At 44.4% G+C, this 17673-nt stretch overlaps 3 protein-coding genes across 4 annotated transcripts in view; 1 reads left to right on the forward strand and 2 right to left on the reverse strand.

Moving 5' to 3' along the window:
- Positions 1 to 3867, forward strand: part of rnf19a (ring finger protein 19A, RBR E3 ubiquitin protein ligase) — a 28090-nt gene extending 24223 nt beyond the window's left edge. For both annotated transcript variants that reach the window (XM_080002716.1, XM_080002715.1), the window contains 3 exons: positions 193 to 412; positions 559 to 702; positions 953 to 3867. In XM_080002716.1, coding sequence (XP_079858842.1) covers positions 193 to 412; positions 559 to 702; positions 953 to 1769 — 1181 coding nt within the window. In that variant the 3' untranslated portion in view covers positions 1770 to 3867. The remainder of the gene's footprint in view (positions 1 to 192; positions 413 to 558; positions 703 to 952) is intronic.
- Positions 3868 to 6008: 2141 nt separating this feature from the next.
- spag1a (sperm associated antigen 1a) lies at positions 6009 to 13692 on the reverse strand. Its single transcript, XM_080017931.1, has 8 exons — positions 13330 to 13692; positions 12051 to 12150; positions 11047 to 11199; positions 9867 to 10024; positions 8620 to 8761; positions 7285 to 7411; positions 6637 to 6774; positions 6009 to 6264 (listed from the first exon to the last, which is right to left on the reverse strand). The coding sequence occupies exons 1-8, from the start codon at positions 13661 to 13663 to the stop codon at positions 6259 to 6261; spliced, it is 1158 nt and encodes a 385-aa protein (XP_079874057.1). The 5' UTR covers positions 13664 to 13692; the 3' UTR covers positions 6009 to 6258.
- Positions 13693 to 14490: 798 nt separating this feature from the next.
- polr2k (RNA polymerase II, I and III subunit K) lies at positions 14491 to 17331 on the reverse strand. The gene is made up of 4 exons (XM_080017375.1): positions 17223 to 17331; positions 16809 to 16877; positions 15962 to 16054; positions 14491 to 14607 (listed from the first exon to the last, which is right to left on the reverse strand). The coding sequence occupies exons 2-4, from the start codon at positions 16867 to 16869 to the stop codon at positions 14585 to 14587; spliced, it is 177 nt and encodes a 58-aa protein (XP_079873501.1). The 5' UTR covers positions 16870 to 16877; positions 17223 to 17331; the 3' UTR covers positions 14491 to 14584.
- Positions 17332 to 17673: the final 342 nt, after the last annotated feature.

Consider the following 17673-nt stretch of genomic DNA (forward strand, 5'->3'; position numbering starts at 1 on the left):
TCATTTAAAGACATAACTGAGTGCTAATTTCTTAACTTGACATTATTTTCAGTAACTTTTAAGTATCCTTCGTCTTTTTTCTCTGTTATTGACCAGTATGTCTTTCCTCTTGGCTTTGTTTCCTCCTTTGCAATGCTCCCCACCCGCCCGTTGACTTCTCATTTTGTATTCACTCAAAATACACCATTCCAGACACCACCTCAGTGGCTGAGACCCGCCTCAACAACCCCAGCCTGGGCGACGGTGCCAGCGTGGGAGGCCTGACTGGGCTGAGCCTCAGCGCCAGCGGTAGCCACATGGAGCGCTGTGGCATGGGCTCCACGCAGCGCGACAACCTGAGCGACAATGCCAGCACCACAGCCCTGGCGGGGGCCAGCATCACCGGCAGCCTGTCGGGCAGCTGCTACAACAGGTAAAATTTGTCTTTTAAAAGAGAGTGTGTGTGTGTGTGTGTGTGTGTGTGTGTGTGTGTGTGTGTGTGTGTGTGTGTGTCAGTCACCCTATTTCTTGTACGCACATCAGCCACAATATTAAAACTGTGTGTGTGTGTGTGTGTAGGTTGGAGGTCCAGGCTGACGTGCAGAAGGAGCGCTGCAGTCTGAGTGGGGAGTCGGCCACCGTCAGCCTGGGGACAATCAGCGACAACGCGAGCACAAAAGCCATGGCCGGATCCATCCTGAATGCTTACATGCCGCTGGAGAGGTCAGCACCTTGAATAATCAACAATTGTTGTTTTTTTGTTTTTTTTCCTCCCCAGCTGCCTTTCACTTGACGGGGAAGGCAGACCCCGCCACCATCAATGGAGACAGCTTATAGGGGGAGCATATGCCCAACATAAAGCAATCACATTAAATGGCAGTTGCTTAACATGCAAGCTAAAAAATAGTATGAAATATACGATGAATAAACTAAATATTGATGTTTTGCATTGTTGATGTTTTCTCTCTTCTAGGGATGGCAGTTTGGAGGTGCATGCGGACGAGGAGCCCAAGCGCGAGAAGGTTCGGCACGGCAGCGCCAGCAGCAGCTTGGATGAAGCCGGCTGCAGCGGCGGCGCCGCAGGCCACGTTGCCAGCAGCTGCGGCCCTTGCTCCTGCCCCTCCGCCTGCTGCTGTTTGCACCACCCCGAAAACCACTGCTGTGCCACGTCTCGCTGGCCCAAGGAGCCCTCCACGTCTTCCTCCTGCTCCTCCACCTCTGTTGGCAAGAAGAGCAAAGGAAAGCTCTGGAAAAGGGCCGGCGTCAGCAAAGCCGAGACGAAGATAAACGAGAGCCGGGAGGAGATGGACGCCAAGCTGCTGGAGCAGCGCAGCACCAACTCCTCCGAGTTTGACTCGCCCTCGCTGAGCGGCAGCCTGCCCTCCGTCGCCGACTCACACTGCAGCCACCTGTCGTCGGAGTTCAGCTGCTCCGACCCCGAAACCTCCAGGCCACTGCCCCTGCCCTGCTCCGGCCTGATGGAAGCCCACGCCCTCCCCCCGGCCATTACCCCCATGCCCGAGGTGGAGCACGACCGGCTGGAGCACTGTCCATCTCAGAGCGCCCGTGCCGCCTTGGCCCCCCGCCGCGTGGCCTCGGCCTCCCCTCCCGCCCTACCAGAGTGTGGCGCTGGCGGGACTTTCCTCTACATCGCAGAGGAGAGCGAAGGGACGCTCAGACACCAGGAGGCAGACTCGGCTTCTGTGAAACCGAAGCAAGACGAGGACCAAAAAGAGACCGGCGACACCGTGAGCCCATGCAGGAGGAGCTGCATACAGACTGATATCTGAAGGAACTCGCTAGCTCTGTGAAAGGAAAACTCTGGTGTTTTTTTTTTACCTAAGTCTAATATTTCCATCATTGGGAGTCAACCATTGGATTGGCATCAGAATCTGAGAATAGCTTCAGCCGACTGCTGGGCACCGATCTGCAATACTTCAATGGGGCGATCACGACCATGTTCTTCGACGACCACGATTGCCCCATTGCAGTATTCTCTCCATACCGGATCAATTTAAATGACTGATGCTGATTACTCAGGATGACTCCCAGAGACCGAAAAATAAGTCTTATCAAGTTTTCCTAGAACACACGCCTAGCTCAGTGAGCCTTAACTCATATGCATAGCTTGCTCATATACTCTTGCGAGTGGAGCTGGGGAGACGGTGACAAGGCTGAAGGCTTTAGGTTTGAGTCTAATTATTTTAAATAATGTCTGCTATGGAGACAAGAATATTATCTGAATGTCAGAGCCTGCATAGTGACAGAGTCGCTGGAGGGGAAAGTTGGTAGGAGATTGGTGAATAAAATTGACAAAGACCAGTGAAGTCGTAGCTGATTGGCTGGTTCTGCTCTAGAGTGACAGATCTGGCGGTCGTGAGAGGCCGAGGTCTTAGAAAAGCGGTTGTAACGGCAACTGGAGTCACAAGGTCAATAGTAGGTTGAGTTGAATGTACTCGGATAGGTGTAAATCAGGATTATCGATGTGGTTAAGGTATTGCAGTGCGCTTCACTCGCCGGTCCGATCTACAATCAAAGGTCTCCTCAGCCGTGTGTTTTTTGTAACAAATGCGCCTGAAATGTAGTCCTGATTCCCATTTCAACCCCCAAGCCTCAAACCTTCTGTAAAACGTGAGCTAAGCCGAATAAAAAAAAAATAAAAATTAAGAAGGCAGATTATATACATTATAAATTTGAGCTGCTATCATACTGCTTGAACCCTTTTTCGGTTTCCTGAGCTCAGCATCTATGTAGGGTTTTTTTTTCTTGTTTTTTTTTTTTTTTTTTCTCGGGGTTTAAAGTGAGATTGGAGGATGGAGATGTTTTCACTGTGGTCCACCACTGTGCCGCCCGTCCCTTCTGTGGGTCCTCCACGGCAGGAACAAGGATCCTCGCTCTCTGCTTCAAGTCTCAACCTAACGAGGGACCAGTCGACGGCAAAATTAATTTTTGCATGACGATCTTTCGAAAAAGTTATTACTCGTACTGAATACTGGATTCTTCTTTTTCACTCTTTTCATTTTGTGCTTTTATTTTCCATTTTTGGAAAGGTTTTTTTGGTGTCTAAGCCCTGTGTCGGGTGCAGGTCTCTGTGTTTTCAGTGGGTGTGGTGTCGGGTTTAGAGGCGTCTGTACAACTTTGAATTGTACAAAATGCTGCCGGATCGGGCTCCCCTTTGTGCTCTATTTTGTACTGGGACCTTTGGGATATTAAAAGAATTTGATGCAATTAAGCAACGTTAATTCTGATTGCCTATTGGTTTTTCTAACGCGGGCGTGGCCACGAGAAGTCGTCTAAAAACTATGTGTTCACGGTGAATATCCTTTTTTTTTTTGAGAGGGAGAGAGCTTTTTAGAACAAACAGGCAGCCAGGAAAAGCTAGTCCAAACTAGCGAAAGAGAAACGTATTTTTCAAGTTCCAAATTATAGATCCCAAAAGTACGGCCGATTACATAAAATTAGCACATTGTCATTGTTTTCCCCTTAATCTGAGACGAGAGGATCGGGGAACAGTTGTGGCGGTGCCTTCAGTGTTGAGTCCTGCCCTCATTGCTGTGTAACTGTGTAATATCACAAACCCAAATCAAGTTGCTTTCTTTTCTACTCTCGAGCTACAAAGACGTATTTAACAGCAGGTGATGCAGATGACTTTGTGGCATTTTTGTGTATTTTCTTTAGGCTGATTGATGGTACAGTGTATGATGAACGGTAGCAAAAGGATGCAGATTTTTACCTTTCCCCTCATACTGTCAGAATGAGGGGGAGGGGGAGAAGTTTCTGTTTTTCTACTAATTATCTTTATTTGGAGACCGCCGTTGTCTTTTTACTGTATGTTCCGAGGTTAAACACCTTGTAAATGATGGATGCAATTTAATGCTTATTGGTTGTACGCTGTGCCTTTTTTTTTTGGGGGGGGGGGGGGGGGGACTATTTTTTCCCCCCCCATGTCTCATTTCTTTCCTCATTCTGCGTGTCTTTCAAATGTTATTCATAAAAGTCACAATAGAATGAAGTGTCCAGTGCAACTGTTTTGTCGAGTCCGATGCCAAATACTGATCCATTCCGGAGGGCTTTGTGGCAGCGCTCGTGCTCGCGGAGGCTGCAGATGGTTTTACTTACCAAAGACTACACACACACACACACACACACACACACACACACACACACACACACACACACACACACACACACACACACACACATGGCAGAGCTAATTACTGGTTGTGCTGCTGTGATCCAGATAGCACCACAGTGTCAACGCGGAATAGTAAAAAGCCGAATTCAAGTTCTTCGAAGACATTAGCATTACTACATCGGCTTCTGGAAATACTTTGCACTGTAGCTGAAGCCTGTGCAAGGGAAGGAAGCAGAGCTATTTTCACTGTCCAACCCACGAGTTTCCTTCATGTACAATCGACAAATGAAATGTACAACATGTACCACAACTTTACATGGACAACGGCAAGATTTCACTTGTGCGCAAGTTTATATTGATATGTTAAATTAACTGTTTATGGTCGGACTACATTCTGGCAAGCAGAGAATGTAGTGAAGAGTCATCCTCGGAAAGACTTTTTTTTTTTTTTTTTTTTAAAACCTTCACCTAAACAATCCCACTTTACCGTGACTTTGGCTTCACCAAAACAAGGAGAATGTAGACATGGAGTTATTACTTAAGGCTTCACATCCCCCTCCACCCTCCCAAGTGTTTTATCAGACCTGCTGGTGCTGCACAACCCGCAGTTATAGCATCCGACTGCAGGTTACTCTCACCCTGGTGCTGTCCAGTCTATTGAAATGCCTGTTTGTTTTTTTCTAATTATCATTTGAAGTTCGGTGACAGGTGTACTTGTTTGAAAGCAGCTTATGCCATTTACAATCCTTTTTATATAATTTCCTTGCTTTATAATATGCATGTAAATGCATATTTTAAAATAATTAAATTCTACCGTTTGCTTGCTGATTACTTTTACTTGGAACATGAGTGAGTGTCTTCTTTCATAAAGACCCTATTTCACAAGGTGTTTACACCTACAGTGTAAACACCTTCTACAACCACTGTACTGTATGTGACTCGTAATGACTCATTAACTCCACTTATCCTTGCTCGAAGGCACCTAAATGTTTTTTTTAAGGGAGGCAAACTGTTGTAATGCCGCATATAATTTCGATTTTTATCTGTGGTATTTGACAAAGTTGCGAGGGCTGCTGCGCCAATCCAGCGCCGCAATGCAGAAAGCAAGACTTATTTGAAAGCATTCGCAATTGCCATTTATTATTTGCATCCAAAATTATTTACATTTAATACAGTACATGCCTGGTTTCGCCATTTAACAAAGCAGTTATTTTGATACATTATGCCCCCGTTGAAGTGTGTTTTGTTTGACAAAGTGGTCATTTAGCAGAAATGGACGAATCTGAATAAATACTGTACACCTGTAAAAACAATCATTCTTGTTTACATTCATGATTGAACCTGAGCTCAGAATCAGAAAAGTACAGTCGAAATTCTAGTAATTAAAGAATATTTTAATTTAAAATCAGAAAGGTAACATTTAAAACAAAACCCTGGACAACAATCAATTTGTCCATTCGGTGGGGAAAAACATGCTGTTTTTGCTCAAATGAGCTTCTGTTCCTCAAATTATTAATGTTCTTTCATTAATTAGACTGCAGGTGATGAAGGATGTAAGCAATGGCTGAGTAGTTAGGACAGTGTCTTGACTATTTTGTCACTTAAATTGATGCACCCAAAAATAAAATACAGTATTTTGATATAAATACACATATCTTGCACAAATGACTAAAAGAAATGCGTCTGTGTTTACGACACATTGAAATTTATGTTGACAACTTGTTTTCGTGGTTTATTTAATGAGATCAGTTTTGAAAGTAAAATATCTCCTCAACATCAAGGTAAACCAGTTATCCTGATGTTGGCATCTCATCGTAGTTGTGGATTCTCAGTAAGGCACACGTCGCTCACTTTCTGTTTCTCATACTAACCACCTCACTCTCACATCAGGTGGGAATACCAGAACTTGATCTACATTAACTCTCAATTCATTCTTATGGGGTTTTTTTCAAGCAAGTTATGGATTATCTTGGATAGGTCTTGGAATGAAGCTGCCCTTTATCTCGGATGGTCCGCTCCATCGACGCAGTGATCTTCTGCATCGCCAACCTGCCCGTGAAGGACTTCTTCCGCCGCCATCTCTCATGTGCCTCCATGCGCCCAAATACACTTTTCTGCCTCCTGAGGTTCTCCACAGCCAGCCATCAAATCTGGGAAGGGTCGAAAAAGAAAAGGGTCCCGGGGCCATTTTAGTTCTGAAGGCTCGATCAAACCAATTTCCACCAGAGTCTTTGCATGTTTCAGTCACCGCGTAATGACGACCTTTCTTATTTAAATGTGACGCTTCCTCTATAAACCAGCGTATCAGATTTGTGTATGAGGAAGAGCAGAATTTAAATGTCTGACCCTTGTTCATCAACAGTATAACTGACACTCAAGCTGGACGGTCCTACCCCCTGTCCAAATGACGTGTGCGCCGAGAAGGATCACGTCACAAGGAAAACAACTATAAACCAACGATCACTTAAGAGGAAGTCACAGAAAAATAAGAGATAAAGGTGTTATGTGGGCGTGCTCCTTACTCTCTGTGTGTGCACAGTGCTGTCCATCAGGCTCTGTCTCAGCAGCCCTGTCACTAGCTCCAGCTCCTGCTCCGCCTCGTGGACGTTGGGGTCCAGCAGCAGAACTTCCTGGAGGTCACTGCTGGCCAAGAGGTAGTCCTTGAAGGGTCGAATGGAAACATTTAAAAAAACAAACTGTGACATATTTACCACTATATGCTATTATTTCAGCAGGGGGAATACAGTGATATTATTTGAGTTTATTTTCCTTGGGTCAAAGTTTGATCTAAATCTGTGATTCCCTGGGGTGCTAGACCCACAAAGGGGGTCGCCAGAGGTCACAGGGCCTGGGACAATTTGAAGCATGTGTTTTATTATAGTCAAATATTTCTTCCAAACGTGTCCGTTCTGATGTAAATTGTGAAAAAAATCCAGGGCTATGTGTTAGAATTTGGCCTAAATACATTGCTTGCTCTACCATGAAAATGGAGCCAATTCAGACAAAAATGACCGTTCAGCGCTAATAGATATATGAAAAAAAAGAATGTATGGCATCTTTAAAATAGACGGAATCAGGTATGATTTAGTGGAACCCCTGATCTAAATGATATCTTCACATGCTAAAATGACAGTTGTACTGTACATGTATGTGATGTTATGGAACCACACCTGTAAACCCTTATGAGCCAGGGCCCGTCTGTAGAAAGCCTTTTTATTAGTCGGCTCCAACCGCAGGGCGGAGTCACAGTCCTGTTTGGCCTCTTCATAGTTGTTCAGCTTCAGGAAGCAAATCGCTCTGAAGGAAAAGGGGGGGGGGGGGGGCCTGCGGCTTCCATTTCATTTTCAACAAGTTTTACTGAATATAATGGAACAAAACCACAGTAGTATGGAGGCCATTGGAAACCTTACGTATTCAGCATATTATTCACCTTAAGCACAGCATCAATTGCTGTATCTAGCTCGCCTTGGTTCCTGGTATCAAACCCTCTTGAATTGGCTGCAAAGCTACTTTTGCAGACTGGTCACAGATCATCATTCATCTGAGTGATCACTTAGTGCCCCCTGCTGTTATTACCCTTAAATCCCTGACACGGGTGGACAAATTCAATAAATTTGATCATGTGAGTTCCCAGTTGTCTCCTGCAGCGCCTCATGCGGTCCCGGTCAAAAATTGTGATTTTCTTTGTATTGATTAGAACATGTTTCATCCAAAGGCCCAAAGCCGGTAATCAATCACATTTCCTGTTCAGAGGTAATGGAAGAAAGCTACTACCTATAAGCAAAAGATCATTTGGGAACGGTAATGAGTTTTTTCTTCTACATGCACTGATTAATTCTGTACAACCATGCTGCAAAGGTTGTACAGAAATAATCAGAGGTGGAAAAAATCCTCCCTATTCCCAAGTCGATGACAGTGGATGTTTGATTGGTGATTTTCTGGCATTTGGAAAAACAAAATATGAAATCTTTATTAGGATTTCCTTAATTTTGGGTATAAATGTATTGTTTTCTGAATGTAGCGTTTGAAACTTTCCATATTCTGTTTTGCACGTTGATTTCAGTGAAACTTTGAGATCACATTTAGAGCAATATACAGTACATCCATGGCAGATAATGTACCCAGAAAGAACCCAGCTTTGCTCAGCCACTACTTGCTGCAAACACAAATATACTGTATGTACCTACCCCTGTGTCTCCTATTCTAGAGCACATTAAGAGCCAGATCTATTGTATGTGACTGAACCAATATAATATTAATATTGTGCCATGTCTTAGGGCTCTCTGCAATGACAATTAGTTGAATCTAATCTAATCTAATCCAGAGGGCAAAATGATTGATTATTATTACTCTATTATTTTATAATTTTTAATACTATTTATTTATTTATTTATATTACATTATATTTATTGATATGTTTTATTTTATTATTTATTTTATATTATTATTATTATTATGCTATTATTTTATTACGATTAAGTACTATCTTATCTTTGTGTATTTACCTGTTGGTGTAGAGAGAACACTCCTCTGGTTTGATGCTCAGACACTCGCTGTACTTCTCCGTCGCCTCCTGGAACCGAGCGCTCTTCACCAGCTCGTTGCCTTGCTGCTTCAGAGCCGCAAAGCGAGACTCCTTCCTCCTGGCTGCGGAGGGGAACATGTAGGTAAACAAAGCACACCGTGCCAAAGTGCTTCACCAGCGGCAGAAAGTAGAAACACAGTGGAGAATAAATGATGACGAGCAAATGAAACCGTTCAACAAAGGGGGTGGAAAAACAAGGATGAAATAAAACACTCAACAGATTTTCTTGATCTAATAAATACGTTGAAATAAAAGGAAGAAATAAAAAAATAATAATCCTTTCCTCTGTGACCAGCCGCTCAGGCAAATTGTATTGAACACATTTGGCTCACGGAAAAGAAAAAAAAAAAATCTCCCAGTGTTTCAGTAAAGCCCCATTGTCAAGAATGATCAGTTTGTGAGGAATCGTGTAATTGGGCCACGCTGTTTCTCTTCTGGGTTGGAGCTGAGCTTCAGTGTTGGCTGACGACCGGAAACATCAAGAGAACTGAACCAGAGCTCCCTAAAAATATATATTTGACATTTATATTTGAGGACGGAAAAATCGTCACGGACAAAATAAAAAAAGGTCAAGGAAATACAGAGAACGTCATTCACTGAGAGAAAAGTGGATTCACGCACATGACAAACTTGCACATGATAAACTTGCATGATGTCATGACGTTATGGGGTACGCTTGATATTATTCTGTGCATATTGGTCTAAACCCAAGTGTACGCTTGTTATTCACGTATGATTTATGTATGGATTGTGTGTGTGTGTGTGTGTGTGTGTGTGTGTTTGTTTGTCTTTCTGTCTCTGTGTGTGAGACAGGAAACCTGACCCAGTATGTTCCATTACAGTACCACTACAGTCTGTGACAGAGTGTGTGTTTCCCTCTGCATTATTGATAGTCTACACACACACACACACACACACACGCACACACACACGCACACACGCACGCACGCACGCACGCACGCACGCACGCACGCGCACGCTTCTCAGATGGTTTCCATCTGACCCACTTCTGCTACCTCTGAACGGAAGCTTTGTGAAATTGCCTAAACTGCGCATGTATTACTGCAATACAGGAGGAACACACTTCCGTGTCAATCTTCCATTGTAAACATGAATCTCTCTGCTCTAAATAATCCAGGTTGTTCATCTCTGGGTGTTGCCCCTCACCTTCCTCCTGAGCGGCGCGGGCGGCGCGGGCCTGGCTGACCTCGGCGCTGATCGGCTTGTCCCTGTGCTGCTGCTGGACGGACAGCGGGACCAGGGGAATCTCCGGAAGCTTCTCCCTCCACTCGGGCCCGTCGTGCTCGATCAGCAGCTTGGTGATCCTGGCACATCATTAGCCCACAGTTAAAGGAAGGAAGAAGCCAGCGTCACCCTTGTTCCAATTAGAGCTTTCTAATTGGTGGAACGGGGGGCTCAAGAAACCCCTCAATCAAAGATGCTGTCATAGACACAATACCACATCCACCAATTGGAACGCAAAAGCCACTAGACACCTACAATCAAAACAACGGATTGAATAATGCTCAGGAACAGGACTGTGTAAGGCATAATTCAACACTTTAGCAGACTAATACTATATTTGAGAGATAGTGAAAGAAGGTATTGTTTATTGACACCTGCGTTCATGTGCAGGGTGCTGAGCTTCCCATCGTCTCACAGCAGCAGCAGCAGAGCAGGCAGCACCAGGAACCAATGTGAGCCGTATACCGCAATTGATGCTGTTCATGAGGTGAATAATACGCTGAATATCTAAGATTTTGTTATTTCCAATTGCCTCCGTAGTACTGGAGGTCTTATTTCATTCTATTGAGTAACCCTTGTTGAAAATGAAATGGATGCCGCAGGCCCTCTTTTCTCCCCCTTTTCCTTCAGAGCGATTTGCTTCCTGAAGCTGAACAACTATGAAGAGGCCAAACAGGACTGTGACTCCGCCCTGCGGTTGGAGCCGACTAATGCAAAGCTTTTCTACACATGGGCCATGGCTCATAGGGGTTTACAGGTGTCGTAACATTCCATAACAACACATACACACACACGTCATTTTAATATGTAAAGGTATCAGTTAGAAAATAATAAAAAATAATAAAGTATGATAAAAAGACAATGTTCTCACATCACTCTTGCATAAACTGATTTTCAAGTCATCTATGCTTTCACCATTTGGATGTTTAGATATTTACATATTTTCATTATTTACACTTAATTTTTCCATCTCCATTACAAATTGACTGTTCCATTACCAAGACGTCACATGAAGGTGTCTCGGCTTCCCACCACAGTGACACCGACGTCTCCACCCGTCGGTGCGTTGAATACACCCTCTCTACACCTGCGGGGAACCCACCTGTGGACGCTGTCGTGCGCGGCCTGGATGCCCGTATCGATCTGCAGCACAGTCTTGTAATCCACGTAGGCCTTCCTGTAGCGCTCCAGTGACTCATAGGCCAAAGCCCTGCGCAACAGGGGCTTCAGGGAGTAGGGCTGAAGCTCCAGAGCCCTAAGAGGATCAGAGAGAGAGAGAGAGAGAGAGAGAGAGAGAGAGAGAGAGAGAGAGAGAGAGAGAGAGAGAGAGAGAGAGAGAGAGAGAGAGACAGACAGACAGACAGACAGACAGACAGACAGACAGACAGACAGACAGATGTGTAATGGACGTATCCGCAACATTCCATTCATAATAAAAATCTGTTTACGAGTTCCGCACAATGGTTTTATTTTTATAGCTGGATCTTAACTCCTCAACATCACCATCAAGCCCCAGACTATTACACAGAACATTACCACACACACACACACACACACACACACACACGTGCGCGCATGCATGCGCGCACTTGCACGCACATGCATGCACGCTGTTTAAGCCGCTAGCCACGTGTAAAGGCCCAAGTCTATGACAATCACACTCAAGGTATTATGGACCAATTACAGGGCGGAAATCCCTTTTTCAGCCAGACACATAACACTCTGACGCCCGGCAATGATGCAGTAACCTCCAGTCAAGGAAAACTGAGAAACCCATTTCTCTTTTAACATACAACCTAGAATCGTCTTTTCTGGTCTGTTTGATTCTATCCTTGTGTAGATCTCAGTTGTCTTTGAATGGGTGTATTGTGGCACATGAGAGTTAGATAACAGTAATAAACAAGTGCCATGGGTGTTTCTCCATCACTATAATATAATATAATATAATATAATATAGTATAGTATAGTATAGTATAGTATAATATAATATAATATAATATAATATAATATAGTATAGTATAGTATAATATAATATAATATAATATAATATAATATAATATTGTATTGTATTGTATTATATCAACAGAGGTGATCCCAGTCCTGTACCTGTCGCAGTCTTGTATGCAGTCGGTGCTGTTCCCGTCTTTGAGGTGGCAGGCGGCTCTGTTGGAGAAAAGGATGCACAGATCCTCCGGGCTGTCCACTCCTGCAGGATGGGGTCAAGCAGAACCACTGCTTTAAAGGGACTGGTGTAGCTTAATTATTTTTTTTTCACGTAAAGGATTTACTGTAAACCTGGACCTCAAGAGGAAAATACCATCGTGATCTTTTTTGTCCCTCCAGCAGCTTGAGTTAACAAAGTGAATGAATCAGGCCGTCGAGGCTTGCTGGGCGGCTGAGACAGCAGGTGAAACTGCAGTACTCAGGCTCAATCCAGCAAAAATAAATACATCTATAGAATACAGGTGCACCTGGAAATGTCAACGTTGCTCTGCCGCTGGACAAGTCAAGTTTTTCCCATGGAGACCATTTGGTACTATTTTACAATGTCCTCATGATGTTTCCCGTGAGGAATCGGTGCACTACAAGGCTGTCAATACCTTCTTCTCCATTTTATAGTCTAATTAGACTATATATAATTCTGTCCCCTAGCTCTGTAGAAAATAGCTCTTGCACCACTCCTGCCAGCTCCCTTATTGAGTGAAGTTGGCAGGGCGCTCTTCGGGCCTCGCCGGGGGGGGGGGGGGGGGGGGGGTCAATGCAGAGAAACCGGAATACGACTTCAATCTGAGGTCAGAGACATTACTCTGTGCCAGGAGTGTCCGAAAGCTACTCCCCTGCGGCGACGTGTCTTCACGCCTGCACCAACGAGGGGTGACAAGAGGGTTTTCTGGAAAACGAACAAACGGTTGTTAAGTCCATCCAAACTAATGCCAGTTGAGATTAGGCCAGCCACGCAACCACTGACCTGGACAAGCACCGGCCTGGACATTGCCTAGCCGCATGGAAGCTACAGAGAACAGGTGAACGTGGATCGGGTAGAAGCTGGAGATAAGGGAGCGTGTTCGAAGCACTTCACTATGATAATGGGAATGGGATACTTGAGCTAAAAGACACTGAAAGTGAACTTTAATCTGATACTCTTTCAAGGACTCAAACAGGGAGCCTGGAAGAGGCCTCCTGTACAGCATCAGCTGTCCATCTGTTTACATACACACGTTATTCTCATAGCTTCAAAATGATCCTCCTTGCATTTGAATTGCGCACTAGTAAATGAAGGTTGATCAAAGGATTTGGTTTGGAGATTAAAAAAAAAAATGAGGAGCCTCCATTGTTTTAGACTTTGAGGTGATAGAAAAAAACAAAGCAACTTTGCTGAGAGTACCTGTGTCCGCACAGCCATCAATGGCCTGGGAGTACTTCTGCAGGGCATCCCCAAACTGGCCACACTTGAAGAGGTGGTTCCCCTCGTTCTTCAGCCGCGCCAGGTGAGGAGGGAGGGCACCGGCCGGGGCGTCCAGGTAGCTGGTGTCCACTGCCGGGCTGGGGCCGCTGTCCCGACCCCGCGGACGGCTCTTCTCTCCCTGGGTCCCGTTGGCCACCACTGGCCCCTTGTCCGGGGGCCTGCCTCCACCCCGGCTCCTCCGACTGCTCCCCGGCGTCGTGTGCTCCGACCTGGAGCCTCCTCCCCCGGGGGGCTTCTCCTGCGCATTCCCCATCGCCGCACTGTGTTCGCGGGGCGACTCCGACCTCCCTCTCCCTCCCTCGCCGCGTCTCCCGCTGACGCAGCTGCAGCCCGGGCCCGTCTCCGATTGGAGGGATCTCGGTCGGACACGCCCCGGGTGGCGACACGTCCCTTCTGACGTCCCACCGGAGGCGGGTCTTGCGCGGCAACGCGGCGCTGCAGCAGGACGCGTCAGACGGGGAACGCGTCAGCTGACGCTTCGCGGCACAGGGCCGAGGGCTGAATCACTTTAACTAGGACGTTTCGGTCTCCCGGCACAAATACAGTGAATACAACAAACAAAAAAAAAACAAAAAACACCAAACAAATAAAGATGTGTCGTTGGTGGCTGATGAATCTTTAGACGCCACATTCTGGATTTCACCACCATTGATTTTTTTTTTTCCTGGTGGTACGAAGGAATACGGTTTAACATCTATCCTGTTCGCATTGGTATGCCCTGTTTATGAATGATTTAAGACTTTATAAATAGGCTGTTCTCTCTCTTTTTTCCCCCCCTCGGAGGTGAAGTTACTGTAAATAGAATTCTGTCACTTCTTGAAGGTACACACACCCACAGCAACAGTATGGAATTAGATGCGTATTATTTTGCACTGAAGCTTAATTTATATTCTTAATATCATATTTGTGGGGAATAACCATTAAGTTTGAAGCCAATAGCTGAGTAGAAATATGAAACAGAAAATAGCAGAGTTACCAGAAAACGTGTTTACTAAATTTAAAAAGTAAAAATCATGTTTAACAATCCATCACCATATATTTGACTTTCAGATTAGTTCAAAAATCCATGGCCACACCTGGTGAAGATCTAGGGATTCCAACTATTTATTTACATGGTTACACAGTACAAAAAAAAGCAAAAACAAGCATGATCGAAGAAGGTTCTCGCTCCTCTTCACCGGGCATCAAAAACAACCACTGAAAGGAAAGGATTAAGGAAATCAATTGTCTTATGTCACATTTCATATTGAATAATTCCTCTGCAATTCTATCACACCTTGCATTACAAGCATAAATTTGTTCCACTTTTAATTTCTCTGGTTCATCTCACAACAATGAAATTACAGCTATCAAGCCAATGTATACTTTTATCATTTAAAGATATATTTTTGCGAATTTTCATGCTTTATTTGATAGTGACAGTGAGGGGAGAAAGGGAAGGCAAGAGACAGAAAGAGAGGCGATGACATGCAAATGGCCTCGTGCCAGAATCAAACCCGGGCCGCTGCAGTAAGGACTCAGCCTTGTATACGGTGCGCTTTACCCGGTGACAGATCAGTGATAACATTAAAATCACCACTTATATTGTGTACACCCCCCTAGTGCCACCAAAACAGCTCTGACCCATCGAGGCATGGACTCCACAAGACCGCTAAAGGTGTCCTGTGGTATCTGACACCAAGACATTAGCAGCACATCCTTTAAGACCTGTAAGTTGGGAGGTGGGGCCCCCATGCATCGGGCTTGTTGTTCCAGCACATCCCATAGATGCTCCATGGGATTGGACCCTAACCCCAGCCATCCAGATAACGTAGAAGAAAACGTGATTCATCAGACCAGGCCACCTTCTTCCATTGCTCCATGGTGCAGTCCAGTTCAGTGGACACCAGATAGGGGTCAACATGGGCACTCCGACTGGTCTGTGGCTACACAGCCCCATACGCAGCAAGCTGTGATGAACTGTGTGTTCTGGCACCTTGCTATCATAGCAGCATTAACTTTTTCAACAATTTGTGCTTTAGTAGCTCTTCTGTGGGATCGGACCAGATGTCTTGCCTTCGCTGCCCACGTGCATCAATGAGCCTTGGGCGCTCATGACCCTCACGCCGGTTCACCGGTTGTCCTTCCTTGAACCACTTTTGGTAGGTACTAACTAATACCAAGAACACGTCACACGACCTGTAGTTTTGGAGATGCTCAGACCCAGTCGTTTAGCCATCACAATTTGTCCCTTGTCAAAGTCGCTCAGATCCTTACACTTGCCCATTTTTCCTGCTTCCAACACATCAACTTCAAGAACTGACTGTTCACTTGCTGCCTGATATATACCACCTCTTGACAGGTGCCATTGGAACGGGATGAGCAACGTTATTCACTTCACCTGTCTGTGGTTTTAATGTCGTGGCTGATCGGCGTATGTTTATTGTTTAATATTCCCCAAAACAAAGAGTCACCACTAGAATTAAACATCATCCTCATTAAACCTCAAACATAACTTTATCCTAAACTAAATTTGACAAATTCTCACTCTCAGACTTAAATGAAAGGATACATCTCTTTGTTCTCTTCTTGTACATGATCCTGTAACCACACTCTCTGCATCGGATGGGATCACGGGCTTTGATTTCATTTTCGGTATGGCATTCTGCCGGGAAAAACAGATTTAGCATCAGGATGTCCGTCATGATAATGCACTAAATATATTGTTTACTTATTAATTCATCCAAAGACAGATTCATTGACACAAACAAGTCCATATGTGTAAATATTGGTCATAGATGAGGAAATATAAATGCAATCTATAAACGCAGAAGTTGGGTGAATACACATTTGACACACATCTTAAAACATGAACATATTGATATACCTTGTGGGATTTAGTGGAACATGCATAGACTGTTCAGTTTATACTCATTTTAGAATACACTCATTTGGAAACTTAAAAAAATAAATATCACATCACAATAGAGATTAACACCTGGCATATATACACTTTATATTTATGCTCCCCTGCGTCATTGCACCCCTTCCACAATGAACTGCACATTGTACATTATTATTACCCCTGTATATATATATTTTAATTATAGGTTTATAATAATTTTCTATAATAATTTTCAAAGCCCTGTACTGTACTTGTATTGTAAATGTGATGACTACAAATGTTGAATCAAAGCACTATGTTGAAATCGCCTGACAACTACACGCTGCACTTCAGTTTGCAGTAAATTTGACGTTCAAGCTTACATGTGATCATTGAACTCAACAATCACAAAGTTGAATTACTGATCATTACAGGTTTCCTGACTCAGTTACATCCAATAAGACTGATTCACCGACTTCTAATACCAATGAACAAATAACGCCATTTCGTGAGGACAGGCGAGTCAGCAGTTTACCTCCGCAGATGTAGATCATGGGCTGCTGCTTCGGCGGCTGCAGGTCTTTTTGGGGATCCATGCTCGTTTCTAAAAAACCAAGAGAATGTTACTCAAAACTCGAATCACGCATCGTCGTTATTTCCGAAAGAGCAAATTCGAACACTCTACGGGTTGGCGCGTGAGTGTCAGAGTTGATAATAAAACGTGAATAGTCGTATCGGGGTAATGTCAAAATCTGCATCGAGGTGAAGGATTCTAACCGGCTGCGGCTCAACAGTCCCCTACACTAAACAGCATGGGGATGCTAGTGGGTTTAGCCGTAGCCGCTAACGCTAACCCGTAAGCCCAAATAGACAACAATGAGCCACAACGAATCTCGTCCAACACAAATGATACGTGGGGGGATTAAAGCGACCCGCGTGGCTTACGCACCCAAGCAGATTGTTGATGAGATGGGTTATGTGTTATCTGTTATCTGTTCACTGTTCACTGTTCACTGTTTACTTCCCTTCTCATCGCGCACCGTCCACCTCACACATGCGCACAGCCCTCGCGGACCTCGCACCCAACACGCGTTGCGATTGGTGGAGATGTTCCGCGTCGTCGTTGGTTCGTTTTATTTAATCGTTTTTTTTTAACCATTATGAGAATAAAGATCATTCACATTATATTGTGAATAAATAATCATTTTTAGCAACGTTTTATTTATTTTTTTATTAGAAGCAGAACAGATGGCAATTTAACAACACCTCGGGGTACACTATTACGGAAAGATCTCTCTCCTTTAAAAAGTATTTACACGTGTTCATTTGTAAAAAAAAAAAAAAAAAAGTATTACCTTTTGTTTGTGTGGTTCAAAATGTTTCACAGAAAGGCGGTGACA

The sequence above is a fragment of the Zeus faber genome, assembly GCF_960531495.2.
Source record: "Zeus faber genome assembly, chromosome: 1".
Classification (NCBI taxonomy): domain Eukaryota; kingdom Metazoa; phylum Chordata; class Actinopteri; order Zeiformes; family Zeidae; genus Zeus; species Zeus faber.

Excerpts from the sequence above, each read along its gene's own strand:
- spag1a (XM_080017931.1), bottom strand. The coding sequence starts at position 13,663 with ATGGGGAATGCGCAGGAGAAGCCCCCCGGGGGAGGAGGCTCCAGGTCG. Across the intron at positions 10,025-11,046 it reads GCGCACGACAGCGTCCACAG|GATCACCAAGCTGCTGATCG; the intron begins GTGGGTTCCCCG and ends ATGATGTGCCAG. Across the intron at positions 7,412-8,619 it reads TGTTCTCTCTACACCAACAG|AGCGATTTGCTTCCTGAAGC; the intron begins GTAAATACACAA and ends CTTTTCCTTCAG.
- polr2k (XM_080017375.1), bottom strand. The coding sequence starts at position 16,869 with ATGGATCCCCAAAAAGACCTGCAGCCGCCGAAGCAGCAGCCCATGATC. Across the intron at positions 16,055-16,808 it reads CATGATCTACATCTGCGGAG|AATGCCATACCGAAAATGAA; the intron begins GTAAACTGCTGA and ends TTTTCCCGGCAG. Across the intron at positions 14,608-15,961 it reads CAAGAAGAGAACAAAGAGAT|TGGTTGTTTTTGATGCCCGG; the intron begins GTATCCTTTCAT and ends CTTTCCTTTCAG.